The 19,022-nt window shown below is 42.8% G+C and overlaps 1 protein-coding gene across 6 annotated transcripts in view; it reads right to left on the minus strand.

Annotated features, from left to right (window-relative positions):
- Positions 1 to 728: 728 nt before the first annotated feature.
- Paqr8 (progestin and adipoQ receptor family member 8) overlaps positions 729 to 19,022 on the minus strand; it is a 51,401-nt gene continuing 33,107 nt past the window's right edge. For 4 of the 6 annotated variants that reach the window (XM_017796129.2, XM_008825210.3, XM_029559736.1 and 1 more), the window contains 2 exons: positions 7,795 to 7,906; positions 729 to 5,485 (listed from right to left, as the gene is read on the minus strand). In XM_017796129.2, coding sequence (XP_017651618.1) covers positions 4,391 to 5,455 — 1,065 coding nt within the window. In that variant the 5' untranslated portion in view covers positions 5,456 to 5,485; positions 7,795 to 7,906 and the 3' untranslated portion in view covers positions 729 to 4,390. Of the gene's footprint in view, positions 5,486 to 6,998; positions 7,062 to 7,723; positions 7,907 to 19,022 lie in introns of those variants that run through there. The other 2 variants (XM_008825211.3, XM_008825212.2) reach the window with 2 other exon arrangements.

Genomic DNA, 19,022 nt, shown 5'->3' on the forward strand with positions numbered 1-19,022 from the left:
AGCTTGGTCTACATAGTGAGTTCCATGACAGCTGGGGCTACAGGGAGACATAAATAAATAAATAAATAAATAAATAAATAAATAATAAAAAAGATAAATAAAGGTCTAATAAAGAGGGACATCTATAGTCCTACCAGTGTACCAGTGGAGCCTTCTAGCTGTGGAAATGTCCGAGTTTCTTACAATTATCATTGTAATAATAAAGCCACAGTTACCCAGAGAATCTCCCTTTGTACAGTTACTTAAATCAAACAGTGAAGACTACAAGGTTGGCAGATGTCTTGTGTCATAACTCACGCATCAACAGTACTTGTTAAAGTAGAAACTGTAATGCAGTTCAAATACTTTTATATTTCAAAATATAGGCCATCAATTCAAAATTTTGAAATCTTTAATACTATTGTTTAAGAAGCTAGGGATATTTATTCAATTATATTGAAATCCTCAGAGAAATCAACTCTGTAGCTTTTCAAGGGGCAGTTTGCTCTACTCAAATGAGGGCCTCAGTAAAGAGACATTTTAAAAGTTTTTATATTTTCCTGCTTCTAGATGGATCTACTACCACGATTTCCTTCTCCTGGCAAAGTCAGTCTAAATAAAACCTTGCTTTAGATGGGGTTGTGTCCAGGCAGCCCTTGTCCGGGTGGGGGTGGGGGGTGGGGGTGGGTGTTAAGGGGTCAAAGAAGGTAGCTGTTTCTTTACACTGTTAATACAACACAAATTCATATGCAAAAGATGTTTAATGTCTATTCATGTAAGTAGATTTGTACAGACAGAAAGCAATTCCCCTTTTCTTTGCCGAGCAATCAAACACAAGACCAATAATACAATTAGTAGGCAGAACCCTTACAATGACTGAGACAAGAGTGCCCTCTAGAGGACCCATTCAAAACTACAGCTTAGCAACCAAAGACCCTAATGTTAAGACAAGTTAGGAACAGGTTAGAAACAGGTGCACAACAGAGACAGGAATGAACTCCCTTCATTTCATGTTCCGAACTTCTACTATTTCATGCTTCCAGTTGATGGCTCTTGTAATCTTGTTACTGAGATATTTATGGCCAGAGTTGAAAATGGAACCCCAATGTCCTTAAGAACATTAGAATGAGCTCATCAGAGTTGGGTGTGGTGGTGTGGCCTGTAACCCTAGCCCCTTGGCTGACTGAGATGGGAGAATCAGGTGTTCCAGGCCAGCCTGGGAAACACAGTGAGACCTATCTCAAAACCAAAACCACAACCCAAAATAAAGCAAAAACAATCAAACAACAACAACAAAAACCATAAAAACCCTCATCTATAAATGCAAATCAGGAAAAATACATGAGAAACAGGGAACAAAGGTCCCCAAAATGCATTCTGTTGCCCCTCTCCCTGATCTAAGAAGGGCCTCATGCAAATCCATGTGAATTTGTATTCATGAGAAAAAGTAAATGATTTGTAGTCTAATTTTATCAGAAGCATTTGCATTTTAATGGTTTGAAAGTCATAATTAAAAGAGAGGCGGAGACAACCAGGATTTCTGATGTTGGAGAGGCTGTCCTGGAGAAAGACAGCCATCTCCCTGCCATCTTTTTTTCCTATCCGATGCTGATATTTTGAGATTGGTAATCCCATTGCAAATCAAGATGTATCCATACTCCTATATATAATTCTTAATTATTCCTTTTAAACTGATCAAGTCTTTTGCTTACTGATGCACTCATTTAATGACACTGTTTTAAAAGGAATGTTAACCCCTCAAAAGCCTGAAAAGTTAAAATCATCTGCATGTCCCATGCTTATATTTTTCTAATTAAATACTGGTATTTTGAGAGCAAATCATAGTTCTTTACCTCAATGCTTCTCAAATATCTCTTATGAATAAACTATTTCTTGGCCTTGGAGTGTAGCTCACTAGGAGAATGCTTGTCTAGTATGTTGGAGGCCTTGGGTTTGAACCCAGACATCTTTCTTTCTTGTTAATTTCTAGTCACTTTGCTAGCCAATACTTGTATAAGTTAAAATAAAACTCGCATGTCACTATCTCAAAGTTTAGTGCCTTAATGCTTATGATGTCATAGGTTTGTCATTACCGTGGTGCAGCCTGACACTGGACTGCAGGTGCATTTGAAGGGTGCTGCTTTACCCCGTTCTTGCCTTCAAAACATCTAGATGATTTGGTCTAAAGATCTCTGTCCAAACCCCAACATGGTTATAGCCAAGACCTTAGTACCCCTCCCTTCTTCCTTCTTCTCTTACTTTTCCCACCGACCTTTAAAAGATTACAGTCTTGGAATCCATAACAATGAAAATTTTTAGTGCTTTCAGGTTCCCATTTTAAATAGACCCTCAGCTTCAACATCTACACAGTTCTCCCAACTCTTCATTCATTTCAACCCAGTTGAGTTTTGCTAACTTTCTTTGCTGTCAATATGGCCTAGACAACCAGAAGCCTCTGTAAGACACTTGGGTACTGTAAAAGTTCAGATACTTGACAATTAAATAGCAATCCATCTAGTTAAACAACATAGACACATGTTTTCTTGCTTTAAAGATGATAGGGAGCTTCCAAGTTGAATTTTTTGGCCAAAATACAGATTAAAAGTCTTTTGATATGTAATTCTAGGTTTCTGAGGCTCTTGACTTTTTTTTTCTTATCCCCAAGCAGCAAATTCCACATGTGCATATATTAAAGTGTTCAGGCATTCCCATGTCTAAGGAACAAAACTCACAAATCTCTCATAGAAAGGTAAAAAAAACAAAGGTTTGAAGACAAGAAAGTGACCTAATAATGGAAGAGGTTCATCAAACTGGAGTTAAAACAGGCCACTTTCCTTTTTAGTAAACCAGGGATCTTATACTGATGGGAAATGCAGCCTGTGATGAGAGGGCATCTAAGTCCTTCTTTAACACAGCCTCCTTCACTGGATTAATGCAGAAGTCGGTCCTCAGAGAGAGCTGTGTGGCCAGAACATATAAGCAGCAAGTACAACCGACACTACCGCAGCTGCTGGGCAACAACGTTACAAACAGTCCATTTTGGCTATAGGGTGCTTCATTCTTACTCAAAGGACCATCAGAGGTGAACCACGGTGAGCACACATTTGCCTGTTCTAGGACCTATTATAGGGTAGTTATGTTGATCCTTTGTGGGACAATATCTGCATAGAAAATTGAATCTTGGACCTCAAGTTCCTCTTGAAATAAGCAGATCCCTCGAGGACCTTTAGAACCAAGTTTTTTAAACAATCTGTTCAAACCTATAGACAATTCCTACAACTCCCAGATTTCCTGGTCTGCAAGGCAACCTTAAATAGTTTGCAGGTAATACTGCAGTCCACAGCTACAAAATAAAAGGGCTCCATGACACCAAACAAGCAAGGGTATCCATGTTTGCTGGCTGGCTGGGTCTCCTAGTGGCTCTTGGCACTGTTGTACTTTCTGGTACTACTGATGTTAGCAATGTGTGAGAATAACCTTCCTGAATGTTCATAGGGCTCCAAGCATTTCCTGAAAGTATAATAGCTTCAAAGACCTTTATATTATCATGCAAAAAAGGGATGGGAACAGCACTTCAGACAAAACATCCAGACAGATGCTTATCCTGAGAAAGGGCCAGTGTTATAGTGGGTAAGAGAGGAAGGACCAGCATTCAGGTAAACCAAGTAATCCACTCTGCCTAAGGGTTTCACTGAATCATCTTGAATATTCTGACTTTTCTATCATAGACAATTTGAAATCCAAGTAAGACAGGAGCTGTGGGCCAGTTTGTTCAGTTATCAAAGACCAGCAGAGTAGGGTAGTTATTCCAGGAAGGTGAGGACCAGCCACCAACTTACTTTTCAGTTCAATTTTATTATCCATCCGGATCTAGGACTTGCCTTTGGAAACCACACCCAAAATTCTGCCAAATTTTCAGAGATGAAGATGGTTCTCTTTAGTTTGGTATACCATGAATCTTAGCCAAGATGTCTTCTTGTGTAAGGCTATAACCCAAAAGGGAAGGAAATATTCCTTTTTAAGGACAAAATTCTTGAATCCCTTGCCTTTGAAATGCCATAGCCAGACCATACCCTTGGACATATATATTAATCTTTTTTTTTTTTGAGACAGGTTCTTGTATATCAAAGGCAGGCCTTGAACTCACTGTGTAGCTGAGGATGATCTTGAACTTCTCATCCTGCCTCTACCTCCTGAGTGCTGCTATTCCTGGTTTATATGGTGCTGGGGATTGAACCCTGGGCTTCCTGCATGCTGTGCAAGCACTCTCTACCTAGTGAGCTTCATCCCCAGTCCCAAATACATATTAATTTAAAAATCAAGTCTTAGAAATAAAAAGTCAGCTTTTATGGTTGTGTCAAGTTTTTCCCAAATCACAGTAGGCCACCTCTACATCCTCCTTTTGCAGGCCTCAGGAGTCTTTTGGGATCAGTCTGGCCTTGACCTTGTGCCTCAGGAGAGAGGCAGTAGCAGCGCTGCAGGCAGCCAAGAAGAAGAAGGAGAGGCAGGCTGTGTAGACAGACAGGGGACTGTGGCGCTGCAGGAAGATCTCATGGCGTCCCTGGTAGTCTAGAAGAATGGCTTCCAACTGAGAAAGCGTGCAAACAGAAAGAAAGGCGTGGAAGATCTGATGCCCATGGCCCACAATGTCACAGGAACCAGGAAAGTACTTCTCCGGCACTGGGCAGGAGAAGAAGTAGGCACTGACCAGGAAGAAGAGGATCTGGAGAGTGTGGTACCAGGCCGCTTGTTCCTGGCAGCCTGCCAGGTGACAGAGAGCCACCCGGTGGGCCACGGGGCTGATGTCTAGGATGAAAGCCAGCCCTGCAGGTACTACTTGACAGATCTTCCGCATCACTGGATAAGGCCTTCGGTACCTATATTTGGCATAGCAACAGCCTGCACAGGACAGCCAGCCACAGAAGGCCGCTGCTGGCAAGAAGAAAAGCCAGAACCGTTCATACCAGGCCTGGTCAGAGCTATAGAAAAAGTGAGCCAACGCACTGCCATACTGATAGACACTGACGCCAACGTAGTCCACAAAGTAGAAAGTGTAATGGGACAGCTCCGACTTGGACTGCAGCAGGTGGGCCAAAAGGCTGCATGTGAGGTAAGTGATGGAGGACAGGATAAAGAGGAGCAGGGGCAGGGTGTGGGGGGAAGCCCAAGCCAAGGCTTCAGCCTCAGCAAAGGCCCAGAATCGCAAAAGGACGGCCAAGGCCGCCAGCAAATGGGTCCAGACGTTGACCACCTCGTTGTGTTTCTGAAAGAGGCTTAGAAAGTAGTAGCGCCACTCGTGCCCTGTGGGGCGGTAACCCGCGTGGATGTAAGGCTCCCGGAAGAGCTGGGGCACGTCGGTTTCTGGGACGGTGCAGGGCATCTTGGGAAGTCCATCTTCCAGAATCTTGGGCAAACGACGAAGCTGCTGCCCGCTCACAGACAGGGTGCTCAGGCGCTCCAGGATGGCGGTCGTCATGGCAACGGTGGTCCAGGGATCCCCAGGGCTCTGCAGGGCAACCGGAAGAGAAGAAAGGGGTAGTGAGAAACAAATGCAGCCAAGACGGCCAAGGAACTATATCTTTATGTAACGGATCATGGCTTCCTCAGATTGTAGAGGAAGCAAGGAAATGCAGATGGATTCTCTGAGCCTCATTATTTTCGTCTGTAGGATGGAGCTGGAACGAACTCACTCACTGCTGCCACATTCTGATTCTGTGTTTGCTACACTACTGGTGTATACTGGGTATTGTTAGTCTATGTGATTTAATGACAGCCATTGCTAATGATAAGCAAGATTTAATGATATCTAGAAGGCAGTTCTTTTAAAGATTATAGCATTTCCCAGATATTAAAATGCAATCACCAAATGGCCCTGAGCTATGATCAAATATAAAGAATTATAAATATTAGCTGGGCAGGCTAGCATATGCCTGTAATCCCTGCTGAGGCAAGAGGCTCTCAGTTGGAGGCCAGTCTGAGCTACACAGTGAGTTCAAGGTTATCTTGTGCTATGTAGCAATGCCTATCTATAAAATAAACTCAAGTACATATACATACACATTAAATAAATAAATAAATAAATAAATAAATAAATAAATAAGGCTCTATCACTCATCTGATGGTATTTTCAAAATCTAAGGTAAGCAACTGATTGAACCTCAAATTTAAGGCAAATTAGTTTGGAAAGCCAACACATACATATTGTAGGATATTGAAACAGTGAGAGGCAGTCATCCTGTGAAAACAGGTACATTAGCCGCCCCATTTGAAAAGCCATGTTGTCATGTTTTAGGCCTTTTAGGAAAGTCAGTTATTGACACCCAAGTATTCTGATCCCTCTACTGGCTGATCAAGGAAATCCCTTAGTGTTTTCTTTTTAGATGGATTGAAGGTATTCTAAAGATCATTTTCTTAATTCCACATTCTCTTATGTATTTCTCTTGCTGACCAACCCTGTAATCCTTACTAGTTTACTCTTAGCATCTTTAATTCCTAGGTTAAATCCTAGTTCAACATAAAATTAAAAACATGACCAAAGGGGCTGGAGAGATGGATGGCTCAGCAGTTAAGATCACTGGCTGCTTTTGCAGAAACCCCAGTTCGATTCCCAGCACTCACATAGCAGCTAACAACTGCCCGTAACTCTAGTTCCAGGGGAATCTGACAACCTCTTCTGTCCTCTGTGGGCAATGCACAACATGGATGCACTTACATACATGCAGGCAATATAATCATACACATAAAATAAAAATAATAAATAAATATTTTTAAAGCATAGTTAAATATAACTAAAGTCTAATTGCAAAGACTATTCATTTTGTTTCTTTAAATTTTGCTTAGGAAAGCGGGTATATTGTGCTTTGCCTCTCCCAGATAGCTACATTTGTATGTGATGAATTTCAGACCTCTGAAATGCTTTTGGTACTTGAAATTTCTGGGTGACAAATAAGCCAGATAAGCACAACCATTATTTCTTAAACTATTTCATAAAATTGATGTATATTTTCATGTGAACTCACCAAGTGTGTAAGTTTTGATATACAGGTACTTTCTTTTGCTGTTTTTTTTTTTTGTTTTTTTTTTTTTTTTTTTTTTACTTTCTGTATCTTTTGTTTCTCAAATTTTTTTCTTCCTCAAGAAAGTTGAATACCTGATTTATCTAAATGGTCCCCTTCCTTCAAAGAACCTTAACTGGAAGAAATACAGCAAGTGCTGCTCAAAAAACATAATCTTTCTACTTTACATTTGTTTTGTTATGTTTTGTTTGAGCCGGGGTCTCTCTGTAGCTCCAGCTTGCCTGGACCTTACTATATAGACCAGGCTGCTTTGCTCTCTCAGAGATCTACCTGTCTCTCCCTCCTGAGTGCTGGGATTAAAAGTATGCACCACCATGCCTGACTTACTTCACACACAATAATAATGAAAGAAAAGATATCTAATTGGGTAAAAAATGTCAGGCATGAAAATTAATAAAATGTGAGTGAAGTTTAGGAAAACTTGGAGTCAAGCCCTGGTTTTGCTGCTTACTGAGTTGACCAATTAGAACTCTGTAGGTCTCAGTCTCTTCATCTGTAAAATGGGGGTAATAATTTTACATATTGCATTCTGTTGTGATTGTCTGGTTGAGCTGTATGGTCCAAGATTAGCAAATGTTAAGTAGTTGTTATTATTATGAGTTGAGCTCTCTACTAGGTTGAAGTGCCAGGTACTAGGGATACAAAAACCAGAAAGGTAGGTAGGTTACTTGCGTATGCAGAGATCAGTGTCTACTGGGCAGACAAGTAGTGGGTTATGATAGAAAACTGCAATACGTGCTTCAGTTAGAGGAGTACACTGATCCACAGGGCCTCTACAAACATTCAGATTGAAGATACAGTTGGGGGACAGGTCTGTTCAAGTGGTCCTTCAACTGTGTCTTGAAGAATTCCTGGGAGAAAGAAAAAGACAAGGAAAGTCTTTAGGCTGAGACATCAAAGAATTGCTTCTTTCTCTTTTGAGACAGTGATTTGTTCTGTAACCCAGGTTTGCTCTTGAACACACCAAACTCCTACCTTCGAAGTGCTAGAATTACAGGCATGCACCACCACATCTTGCAAATCAAAGGACTTTTGCCAAGAAATAAGCCTAGAAAACCAGTCTCTGAGGAGGTTCCACTAGTGAAGTTCATTCTGATACTGGCACCAGAGAGACACAAGTTCGAGTCCTGAGCCCCAGCATTCACAAATCATGTGACTCAGCCCATACGCTCTCATCTGTGAAATGGTTAATGAGAAGCTGCCTCACACATTAACATAAGAACCACATGGCACAATGCCTATGAAGTATTTAATAAAATGCTTGGTTCTAAATCTGAGATCCAAGGAATCATGTGAGATCCAGGAATAGTTTGTGAGTGCCTCCTCTACGCCTTCTTCTTCCATTCCAGCCCCCATAATGCTGTGCTGAGACATTCACTTAGCCAGCACACATCAAACAATCATCTCCTACCAGGAGTATGCTATGCGCTAAAGCTCAACCTAGGACTTGAAGACACCAAGAGAAAAGTATTAAGGGTCACAGAGTCAACCAGTGTGAGAAACACAGAAAGAGGTAGTGTGAAAGAAATTAATTATCAGAATACCTCCATTCATCTAAAAACAAAAAGAAAAAGCTACACTGTTTCCACTGTCGGCACAGCAGAGGGGTCACAGTGCTTTGGCTCCTACTACTAAGTCTTAGGAGGAACAAGGATGAACCTGGGAGATGGAATGACTTTTCAAGTTCTCCTGTTGCTGTTAGCAACACGTTATCTGGGGAAGCTGGGCTTAGTGGAACTCTATTGTTCACACACAGGTTTCTGCTATCTCTTGTGAAGCATCTGAAAAATAAGACAAGGAGGCTGAGAGATGGCTCAGCAGTTAAAAGTGTTTCCTACTCTTCCAGAGAACTGGAGTTCAGTTCCCAGCACACATATCAGACAGCTCATAAATGCCTGTGACTCTAACTCCAGGGGATCTGATGTCCTCTTCTGGCTTCTGTAGGCACATGCACACATGTGGCACACACACACACACACACACACACACACACACACACACACACAAATAAAAAGTAGCTCTTAAACAGATGAAATTGCTAATCTAATTTTACCATCTGAATGTCTTCAATATCAAGAACATTTCCATTATGTTGACTTGCCCATGCCAACTGGAGTTAATTCTGTACCCAGAATTAAATAATACATAACTTCAAGAGTCCTTCTTACTCTCCTATCCTTTCCAATAGGGTGTCTATTAAATAAGTTCTTACAGATCCAGTGACAACGGTATTTCTAAAGACTAAAACTTTGGAGTTTGTCTAATGAAGGAATGGGGCATAATTAGGTCCTGGGAAGTAACTCATATCTGTTTCTTCTGGGAGAAAAGGCAGAATGGGATCATGCCTTCTTGCTGGTCTTCAAAAGGCCACGGCTGCAGAGCGCTGTGCATTGCAGCTCCTCTAGTCTGCATTCCCCCAACCGTCTTCTTGACTTTATGTTGACAAGTCCTTTAGCTAAAAATATTTCTACTTTGTTCTTAGAGAAAATAAACCAGGAAGAGATTTATGGAACTAAGAAGCAGAGAGGGGTAAGACCAAAAGGATAATAACCTTAACTTCAAACGAAAAGAAGCACACACACACACACACACACACACACACACACACACACACACACGCACACACAAATGGCAGACTCACCATTTCCTTTGTAGATATTTAAAATGCAGACACACTACTCTTTAGGTCTCCTTAATAACTCTACCCTCTGGATTCTGTAACTTGAGAAGGGAATCTAGTAGTCCGGTGATAAAGCTACCATTGCATCCAACCCAGAATGTGATTCCTTCTCTTTCTCAGCAATGGAGGTATTGTGAAATCTAAGTTCTTTACCTATGGATAGAAAGGACTTACACCATCCTTTGGAAGTTTGGGGAAATGACAAATTTTAAACTCATAGTCAGAAAGAGAAGTTATTTTTTTTGTTCTTTCTTTAGTAACTATCTCTTTCTTCCTTGATATGAAACTCTCCCTTTGAGAGTAACCAACAAAACCACAATTATAACTGGCGTTTAAAGCTGCTTTTAAGTATTTGGACCCACAAGGAAACTAAACACAGGATGAAAGCCGGGCCGCTCTGACTTCTTTACTGTAGGACAGTCTCCTGCCTGAGTCTGCATAAGCATGTTACTCACTCACAGAATGTCTGCCTACGTAACCTGTCTCATCCTGTTTCAAGGCTGAAGCAGGGAGATAAATCACTGTCCTAGATCTGCAAGTCACCTTGGATTCCAGGACAGAAGAGACTCACAGGACCTTCTTTACCATCAAAGCCAACTGTCCATAATGCAGTAGAACAAGAGCTTGTTCCACCTAAGACCAGACTGGTCCCCTCAGACAATAAGGGCTGCTTCAGACCACCTTGAAGACCCAAAAGAAGATCAACCAGATCAACTGCATCTTGATCAGGACTGCTTAATTATGCATACATCTTGCCTCCTACCCCAAATTCTTCCTCTGTTTAAACCTAAAGCTCATGTCATTGCCCTGAAGACAAACTTGGGAGTCACTGGACTCCTCTGCTTGTTCCCCTTCCCAATACCTTAAACAAATACCCTGTTTTCGCCATTACTTGACTCTTTTATTGGTATATTGGGATACATGACTAAATGTAACTTGTTGGGGGATGCTGGAGCTGGTGATTTTGCCCTAAACTCTAGTTACATAATGGTGGTAATATGTTACAATTATTTTACCAACATTGACTTCAGAAGACACTGTTGTGCAGAGTCTTGATAACCTGCCCTTCATTTTCATCAGTCAGAGTAGGCAGTGCTTACAAAAGGAGGTTTCAAAGAGCCAGCTGTAAAGTTTGAGCCCATTTTGGAGGAAACTACATACTGACATTGCAACACTGATACAAACACACACCTCCCAGCTTTCCTGGTGTCTACTTTCACTGAAGACCCCTCCCTCACTCCTGGCCTCTCCCCATAGATACTCCACTCTGAGATGATGTGGTTAGCAACTGACAAAGATGCCACCTCAGAATGATCTCCCTTGCACAACGTTCACTCCTTCCCCCAGACAGCTGCAATTTCAGTCCTTCCTAAGGATCCCTATAAACTAGATAAGCTCAAGTCAGTCATTTTGATTAATCAGGAAGCTTTTTCAGAGCAATAGGTTTTTACTCTGTAGTCTACTCTAGGCTATAAGAACCACGGAGAAAGATTAAGAACCCCTTTCTCAAGAAGTTTATAAAGAAGAGACAGGCTTTAGTCAAACCCACCAGATATCCCCAAATGAAGTGCGAAGTGGTATATAAACAAGTATCTATGGAACGGACTACATTGGGCCAGCCACTGGTGTTAGGTCTGAAAGCCTAAAAAGGGCCAAAATCTGAACATAGGAACAGCATGACTTCTTAGTGTGTCCCTACACAGAGGGGCTATTGGGGAGCGATGAGGAAGGGAATGGGGTAAGTGCAATGGCATTAGTGAGTTCAGATTCAATATTATAGAAGGAAAGTGGGAATCGGGCCAGGAAGGGTGGCACAGGCCTGTACTCAGCCAGCACTGGGGGTGGGGGACCAAAACAGGAAGATTGAGAGTTCAAGGCCAGACCAGATTAGGCTACATAGTGGGATGCTATCTCAAGAAAACGGAAGCAGGTCTCTCCCTGCTTAGTTTGTTTGAATGCTTCTGTAGGAGTCCTAACCAGAACCTGCTCTCTTACCTTAAGTGACTCTCCTCTCCTGCCTCACCTCTGTTTCCTTTCTCTGCTATCCCTATCACCTACAGTGTACCCAAGAATCCACCTTGCATACCTGCATCCTAACTCTCACCCAAGCTCTTCTTCCAGGCCTTTACTTTAGCTGGTATCTGTACCAGCAGCTTTCCAAATACTCCTTCAGCCAGACCTTTTCTGAGCCTGGGATTTAAATGTCCAACTGCTCTAGCTGTCCCACGGGCACTCCAGAGTCAACATCTTCAAATACCATCAGCCCAGTCTTGCTCCTTCCACATCTCACAGGACACACAGGCCTGCTGGTTTTAGCCCAATATTTCTGGGCTTCATTTTCCCTTTCCATTTCTGCTGCTTCCATTTAATTCACCACTTCAAAAATAAGTTACATTGACGATACCAACATCAGTCCCCTAAGTATTCTTTCTTCTTTACATGAGCCTCCCCTACCTCATACCCAACCTTCAGTTCATTCTCCAACCACTTCCAGTGATAGTTTAGAATGGAAATTTGATGATCATCTTCTCAAACCTCTCACTTGTTTACAATACAAACTGTATGCTTCTAGTTCTTCCAACAGGTCCTTTGCTGACTCCCTTCCTGTTTTTCCTTTTGCTCCCAGAGCCTACACCCTCAGGCAAGTTCTATGCCCTGAGGCCTGGATTATAACATGGAATATTCTTTTAGAGTGCACACCATTCTCTGTCTCCCACGCTTGCAACCCTAGTATCCTCTAGCTGAGCAACCCAGCTCATCTCCAACACTTTGCCAGAAAATCCTTCCTGATGCTGTGATTGGTTAAGGGCTTTCTCCAGTTTTGCCTCCCTCTGTCTACTTCTCTTCTGAACCACAATCATTGACTTCCTCATTAATCATCAGCTCCTTCAAAAGGAGGGATAATAAACTGTAGAAGTTCTCATGTTTAAAATAGTATTTAGCATATAGAACATATAATTATTTACTGAATGAAGTTTGAAGTAGGGGGAGAAAGGAATGGACTGATAGTCAGAAGGTCTGGCTGTGTTTGCTATGTTCAGTTAACTGTATGTCCATGCCCATGACATTGAACTACTGAATTTAATGACTGTTAAAAGGGTAGGTGAGAAGAGGTGATCTTTATCTACTCCTCAGGAAAAGAATAAGTAATAGTAAAGTGGGAAGAAGTGGAATAGTACTTTGAAAAGGCAAAATATGCAAAATAAAGTTTCAGCAATATTTAGATTAGAGAAATCATGGCAGGGTGTAACAATGCACTTAAAATTGCTTTTGCTAAAAAGCATCGACTCTTCAGCTCTTTTCTTGGGCACACAAGGTAACTAAAGCACGATAAAAGCCCAGCACATCTGCCTTTACAGCTGTCTGTTTTAGGTATTTGCTATCAACTTTTACACTGTCCTGCTCTAGGTCCCTAAAAGGCACCTGCAGGTGCCCAGTGATTGCTCCAAACCTACGGTCACCTTGGATTCCAGGAACAGCAGAACTTTACACACATATCACCTCATGATGAGTTTAAATGGGAGTGATCATCTTTTAGGACCTGGCTTCTCTGATCAAAGGACTTCTTCAAACCATCTCATAGAAGCAGAGCTCAGATAATGACCACCCAGACCACAGTCTACTAAGACTGTTTAATTATGCATAGTCCTTGTTCCCTGACTGATTCTCACTCTATTTAGAATGCAGGCTTTTAATCACTACACTCCTTAAAAATGCATTCTTGATTGGTTCTGGTGACACACACCTATCACACTTATAATCCCAGTACTCAAGAGACTGAGGCAGGAAGGACTTCCATGGGTTTGAGGCCAGCCTGGGCTACACAGTGAGTTCTAGGCCAGCAAATGGACACATAGCAAGACTCGGTCTCAAAACACAACAAAAATGCACCCTAAACCAGTCCTGGTGGTGTCTGTAATCTCAGCTACTCAGGAGGCTGAAGCAGGAAGGTTTCAAGTTCAAGAGCTGCCTGGGCTACAGAGTGAGTTCAAGGCCAATTTGAACAACTCAGTAAGATCCTGTCTCAAAATAAAAAGGTAAAAAGAGGGCTGAGGGTACTGCTTAGTGGTAGAGTACTTGCCTGGCATATGTGAGACCTCAGGTTCAACCCTATATAGAACAAAACTTACTTCCAGACCTCAATAATTTTGATGATATACAACTTCAAATATGCCACTGTAACACTACTTTGCTATTAGCACAGATAATTTCAGAGGAGGGCATGGTGGTTGCATGCCTAAGATCACAGCACTGGTTAGGAAGAGGTAGGAGGATCAGGAGCTCAAGGTCATCCTATGCTGCAAAGGGAATTTAAATACAGCCTGGGCTATATGAGACCATGTCTCAAATAAGCAATAAGCAATCAAATAAATGATCACACAAACAGTGAAGGGTTTTTGTTGTTGTTTTTCAATTTTTGTTTGTTTTGGATTTTGTTTTGTTTTGTTTTTTGAGATTGGCTCTCATTCCATTGTTTAGGCTGGCCTTTGAACTCTCCATTCTTCTGCCCGGGACTTCTGAGTGCTGGGATTACAGGCGCACACCACCATGCCTAGTTGCTATTAAGTGCATTTACAAATCAAAGTCTAGCATTCACCAAGAGAAGAAAATGGGCATTCACAAAATTTGAATGAAAGCTGCCACACAACGCAAGTGGGTCTATAACCCAGGTAAATGTGATCACACACGCAATGATCTGTTCCATCTTAAAAATGTGCAATACACTGGGGTCGGATTTACAAAACTGGTGTACTGAGACATTCCAATCATAAAGATGGTTGTGTATCAGCCTGCTGGTAGAAAACACCCTGACATTAAGAACAATCACAAAGGGCCAGCAAGATGGCTCAGTGGGTAAAGGAGCTTACCACCAAGACTGACGATCTGAGTTGATCCCCAAAACCCATATGGTAGAAGGAAAGAACCAACTCCCACAAGTTATCCTCCTACTGTAGGACCCAGAGATCCCCCTCATTCAACCCCTCCTGACACCCCACTGATTGCTCTTTTCAGCTTCTGTGTAATGCTTGAAATGCACACCTGCTGCTACTCCTCCCCTGCTGTTCCCCTTCCAGGAAACTATAGATTAGATAGCCCAGGTAGAACACTGCTCTACAGAGTAAAAATAAAGACTCCTGACCACACAGATGGCCAGCACATTCCACAACCCTGAGAATAACACCCTCCAATAAAAAATCTCCACAACCGCATCCTGTACAACTGATCAGTTTAAAGTTGTGTTGGCGCGCGTGGGATTCTTGGACCAACCACAAAGTGACACTGTTATTCCCCTCCTCCCTTTGTTTCTAACCTATAAAGAGCCCCTTCTTCCCCCACTTGGGGCTCTCAGCACGGTTCCGTTATATTGGTGCAGTCTGAGAGCCCGAGCTTAAGCCCGAATAAACTATAAACCTTGCTTTTGCATTTTTGGTGTGTTGGATCCTCGGTGGTCTTCTTGGGGTCCTGTGAATGAGGTATAACACTACCTCTACACATGTTTTGTCACACACACACACACACAATCAATCAATCAATGTAAAATATTCTTAAAAAAGAACAATCATTGAGGTGTGTAAATATAATCAAAGTAAATTACATGCATGTATGAAAATGCCAGAATGAAACCCATTATTATGTATAATTAATGTATTCTAATAAAAAACTAAAGAAAACAATTACTGCTCTTCATATTGCATGCAATCTAAACACCCTCTCCCAGATTAATAAAGAGAATTGAATAGGTGCTCCATATTTGGAAGACTGGCATAGTTTGGTATGAAAGACATTTTGAGTGGAGGTCACCAGGAAGCTCCAAAGCAACAGTGTTCCCTGACTCAGCCCAAGGATCTCACATGATTCTACTACAAACTTGAACTTGTTGATTCTTTAGAATGAACACTGGATGAAAAATGAGACGTTCCAATTTCTAGTTCATCTCCACAACTAACTATGCAACCTCTAGGAAGTCACTCAACCTCTCTGCACCTCAGTGTCCCTTTCCATAAAAGGGGTGCGGTCTGCACAAGCTCAAATACTGTACAATTTTAGAATCGGCCTGGCTTATATTTGGTTGTACTGAAACCACCAACAAGCACATCCTATGACATCATCTCATGCCATTATGTGCAGGACTCATCCAGATGGCAGAAAGGTAGCCCTGCTAGCTGCTGGACAAAAAAGCAGAACAGCAATTCTCATTAAATAGGGCAAAAGAAAAGCTTCCAGAGTCCCCTGAAGGTCAGCCTTGCACAGAACTTCCTAACCATAAAGAGCTGAGAAGGAACGGCAGCTAAAATGACAGTATTGGGTCAATAAGGACCAGAGCCATGCCCTAAGTTGTCTTGAGACTCAGGTGGAGGTGGGCACAGTCTCAGAAATCTCCAGCATCTGCAGTCATCCATCAAGCAAGAGACCATTGGGCCCTCACTGATCTGTGTAACTGCATCTGCCAAGAACCATATCACTGTTTATAATATCATATTTTAAAGCTTAACACTACCAGCAGAATCCTATTATTAGCAGAGATAATTTTAACTTGGATTCACCAACGGTCAGTGCATATTTCTCTTACATTTAAGAAAACCTAACGAAATGGTATCTTGATATCTAAAAATAGAAGACTAGAGTGAATTAAATGCAAATACATAAAATAGAATTCTAAGCACATTAAAATATTTATTATACTTATAGGACCCTGAGACCCTCTTCATTCACCAACGGTCAGTGCATATTTCTCTTATGTTTAAGAAAACCTAACGAAATGGTATCTTGATATCTAAAAATAGAAGACTAGAGTGAATTAAATGCAAATACATAAAATACAATTCTAAGCACATTAAAATATTTATTATACTTGTAGGACCCTGAGACCCTCTTCATTCACCTGCTACCCTCCAATCCCTCCAGACCCCCACTAACTGCTCTTTTAGCTTCTGTAAAATGCTTGGCTGCTGCTTTAGACATGCCTAGGCATGCCCTGGCATGCCCTGACCCCCGCCTACTATTCCCCCCACCTTCCAGGAAACTATAGATTAAGCAAGCCCGGGCATGAAAACTGCCCTATAAGGTAAAAACGGAGACTCCTGGCCCCACAGATAACAGTCAGCACATTCCACAGCCCTGAGAATAGCACCTACCAATAAGAAACTTCCAGGGCTGTATCTTATACATCCAATCAGTTTAAAATTATGTTGGCGCACGTGGGCTCCTTGAACCAACCAAAATGTGTCTTCAGTATCCCCCTCCTCTCCTTGTCTAAAACCTATAAAAGGCTCCCCTCTCCCTTACTCTGGGCTCTCAGCACGGATCCGTTGAGTTGGTGAGGTCTGAGAGCCCGAGCTTAAGCCCAAATAAACCATAAACCTTTGCTTTTGCATTTTGGTGTGTTGGGTCCTTGGTGGTCTTTTTGGGGTCCAGTGGATGAGGTACATTTGGGGTCTCATCCGGGATCCCCCCAGAGACCCCTGAGAGGAACCGACCCCAAAAGGTTTGTGATCAACCAGCAGGGTAAGTTTTTGTAAAACTGTGTTTGCCTGTCTTTTCTATACGTTCCCTTTGGTCACGGCCATCTGATCTCAGTTTTTTTGTTGCTAGAATGCTAGCAAGGCAACCTGGAGGATTTGGAAGATGTCCCCATCCTTGTCGGGGTGGGTGTTCCCCACTGGACACCCCACCAGGACACTAGTCCATCTGAAACCTCAGAGGACCTCGCGACCCTGTTGGGACACGCGTGTCCTATCCATATGGTCTTTGGCATAATCGAGCCAGGGAATCCACATGGCCAAGAGTCCAGACCATCTGAAAGCCGCAGTAGTTTATTTTGGGCCCTCTGTCTGTCTGTGTCATTCTTGTGTCTTGTCATCTTTGTTCTAATTTCTTTGTTGATGAAATGGACGGGACTGATAAATACTATGGGAAATACCCCATCTTCCCCTCTAAATCTTACACTAGTCCACTGGGGGGATAAGATGATTGCCCATAACAATAGTGTAGATATAAAGATAAAGAAATGGACAACTTTATGTTTGGTTGATTGGCCCTGCTTCAATGTTGGATGGCCCCCTGAAGGGACTTTTAACCTGAGTTTGATTTCCAGGGTAGAGGACCACCTCTTCTGCCCACAGATGGGCACCAGGACCAGATCCCATACATCGTGACCTGGCGAGGCCTCATCGAACAACCCGATGGCCCCCCTGCCTGGGTCAAGTCTTTCCTTCCCCCGATTAATCCAACTGCTCCCCCTCCACCTCTGCAGGTCCTCCCTCTCAGACCAAAGGCATTAGAGAAACCCATTCTCCAGGGAGGCACGGAGGAGAATGACATCTTTCCCCTGCCCTACTCCTCTCAGATGGGCACCCTGTCAACGGCGCCACAAGTGCAGGCCCCACCTCCTAACCCTGAGGAGCCACCATCGCCTCCACAGGAACCTGTGCAGGCCACACGGAGCTGGAGGGGGGCAGTGCCCCAGCCTGACACCATTGTCTTCCCCCTCTGGCCAGCGGGGTCCCCAGACAGAAAGGGCAATCAGCCCTTTCATTACTGGCCCTTTGCCACCAGTGACCTTTACAATTGGCACTCACAGAATACGCCTTTCTCTGAAAACCCCAGGGACTTGATTAACTTATTGGAAACTGTTCTCTTCACTCACCAGACCACCTGGGACAATTGCCACCAGCTCGTGTCCTGTTCACTACTGAGGAATGAAACAGGATCCTGGAGGCAGCCCAGAAATTGGTTCTGGGCCCCACCGGGGACCCTACCACAGACCCAGGCATCATTAATGCCAGCTTTCCCCCTAGCCATCCCAACTGGGACTACAACACAGCAGAAGGTAAGGAGAAGCCCCTGGTCTACCGCCAGACTCTGTTAGCGGGTCTCAAAATAGCGGCTTGAAAACCCGCCAATATGTCTAAGGTCTATGACGTCAGACAGGGGCCTGAAGAGAGCCCAGCCTCATACTTAGAGAGGTTACAAGATGCCTTCCGGTGGTTCCCTCCGTATGACCCAGAAGCAGAGGAATCAGCTCAAACTGTGATGTTTGCTTTCATTAACCAGGCAGCCCCTGACATCAAGAGAAAGTTACAGTCTTTAGATAGACTAGGAGAAAAGAACCTTAGGGACTTAATAGCAGTGGCAGAAAAGGTTTATAATAGAAGGGAGACAGCAGAACAAAGAGAGCAAAAAAAAGAAAAAAGACAGGAAGCAAGCCTGACCAGGGTCATGGAGAGACAGCAGGTCCACCACAAGAAGGACCTCAGAGAGATATTATTGGCAACCAACCCCCAGTA

Source organism: Nannospalax galili, unplaced genomic scaffold (genome assembly GCF_000622305.1).
Source record: "Nannospalax galili isolate Female #2095 unplaced genomic scaffold, S.galili_v1.0 scaffold329, whole genome shotgun sequence".
In the NCBI taxonomy this organism is placed as follows: Eukaryota; Metazoa; Chordata; class Mammalia; order Rodentia; family Spalacidae; genus Nannospalax; species Nannospalax galili.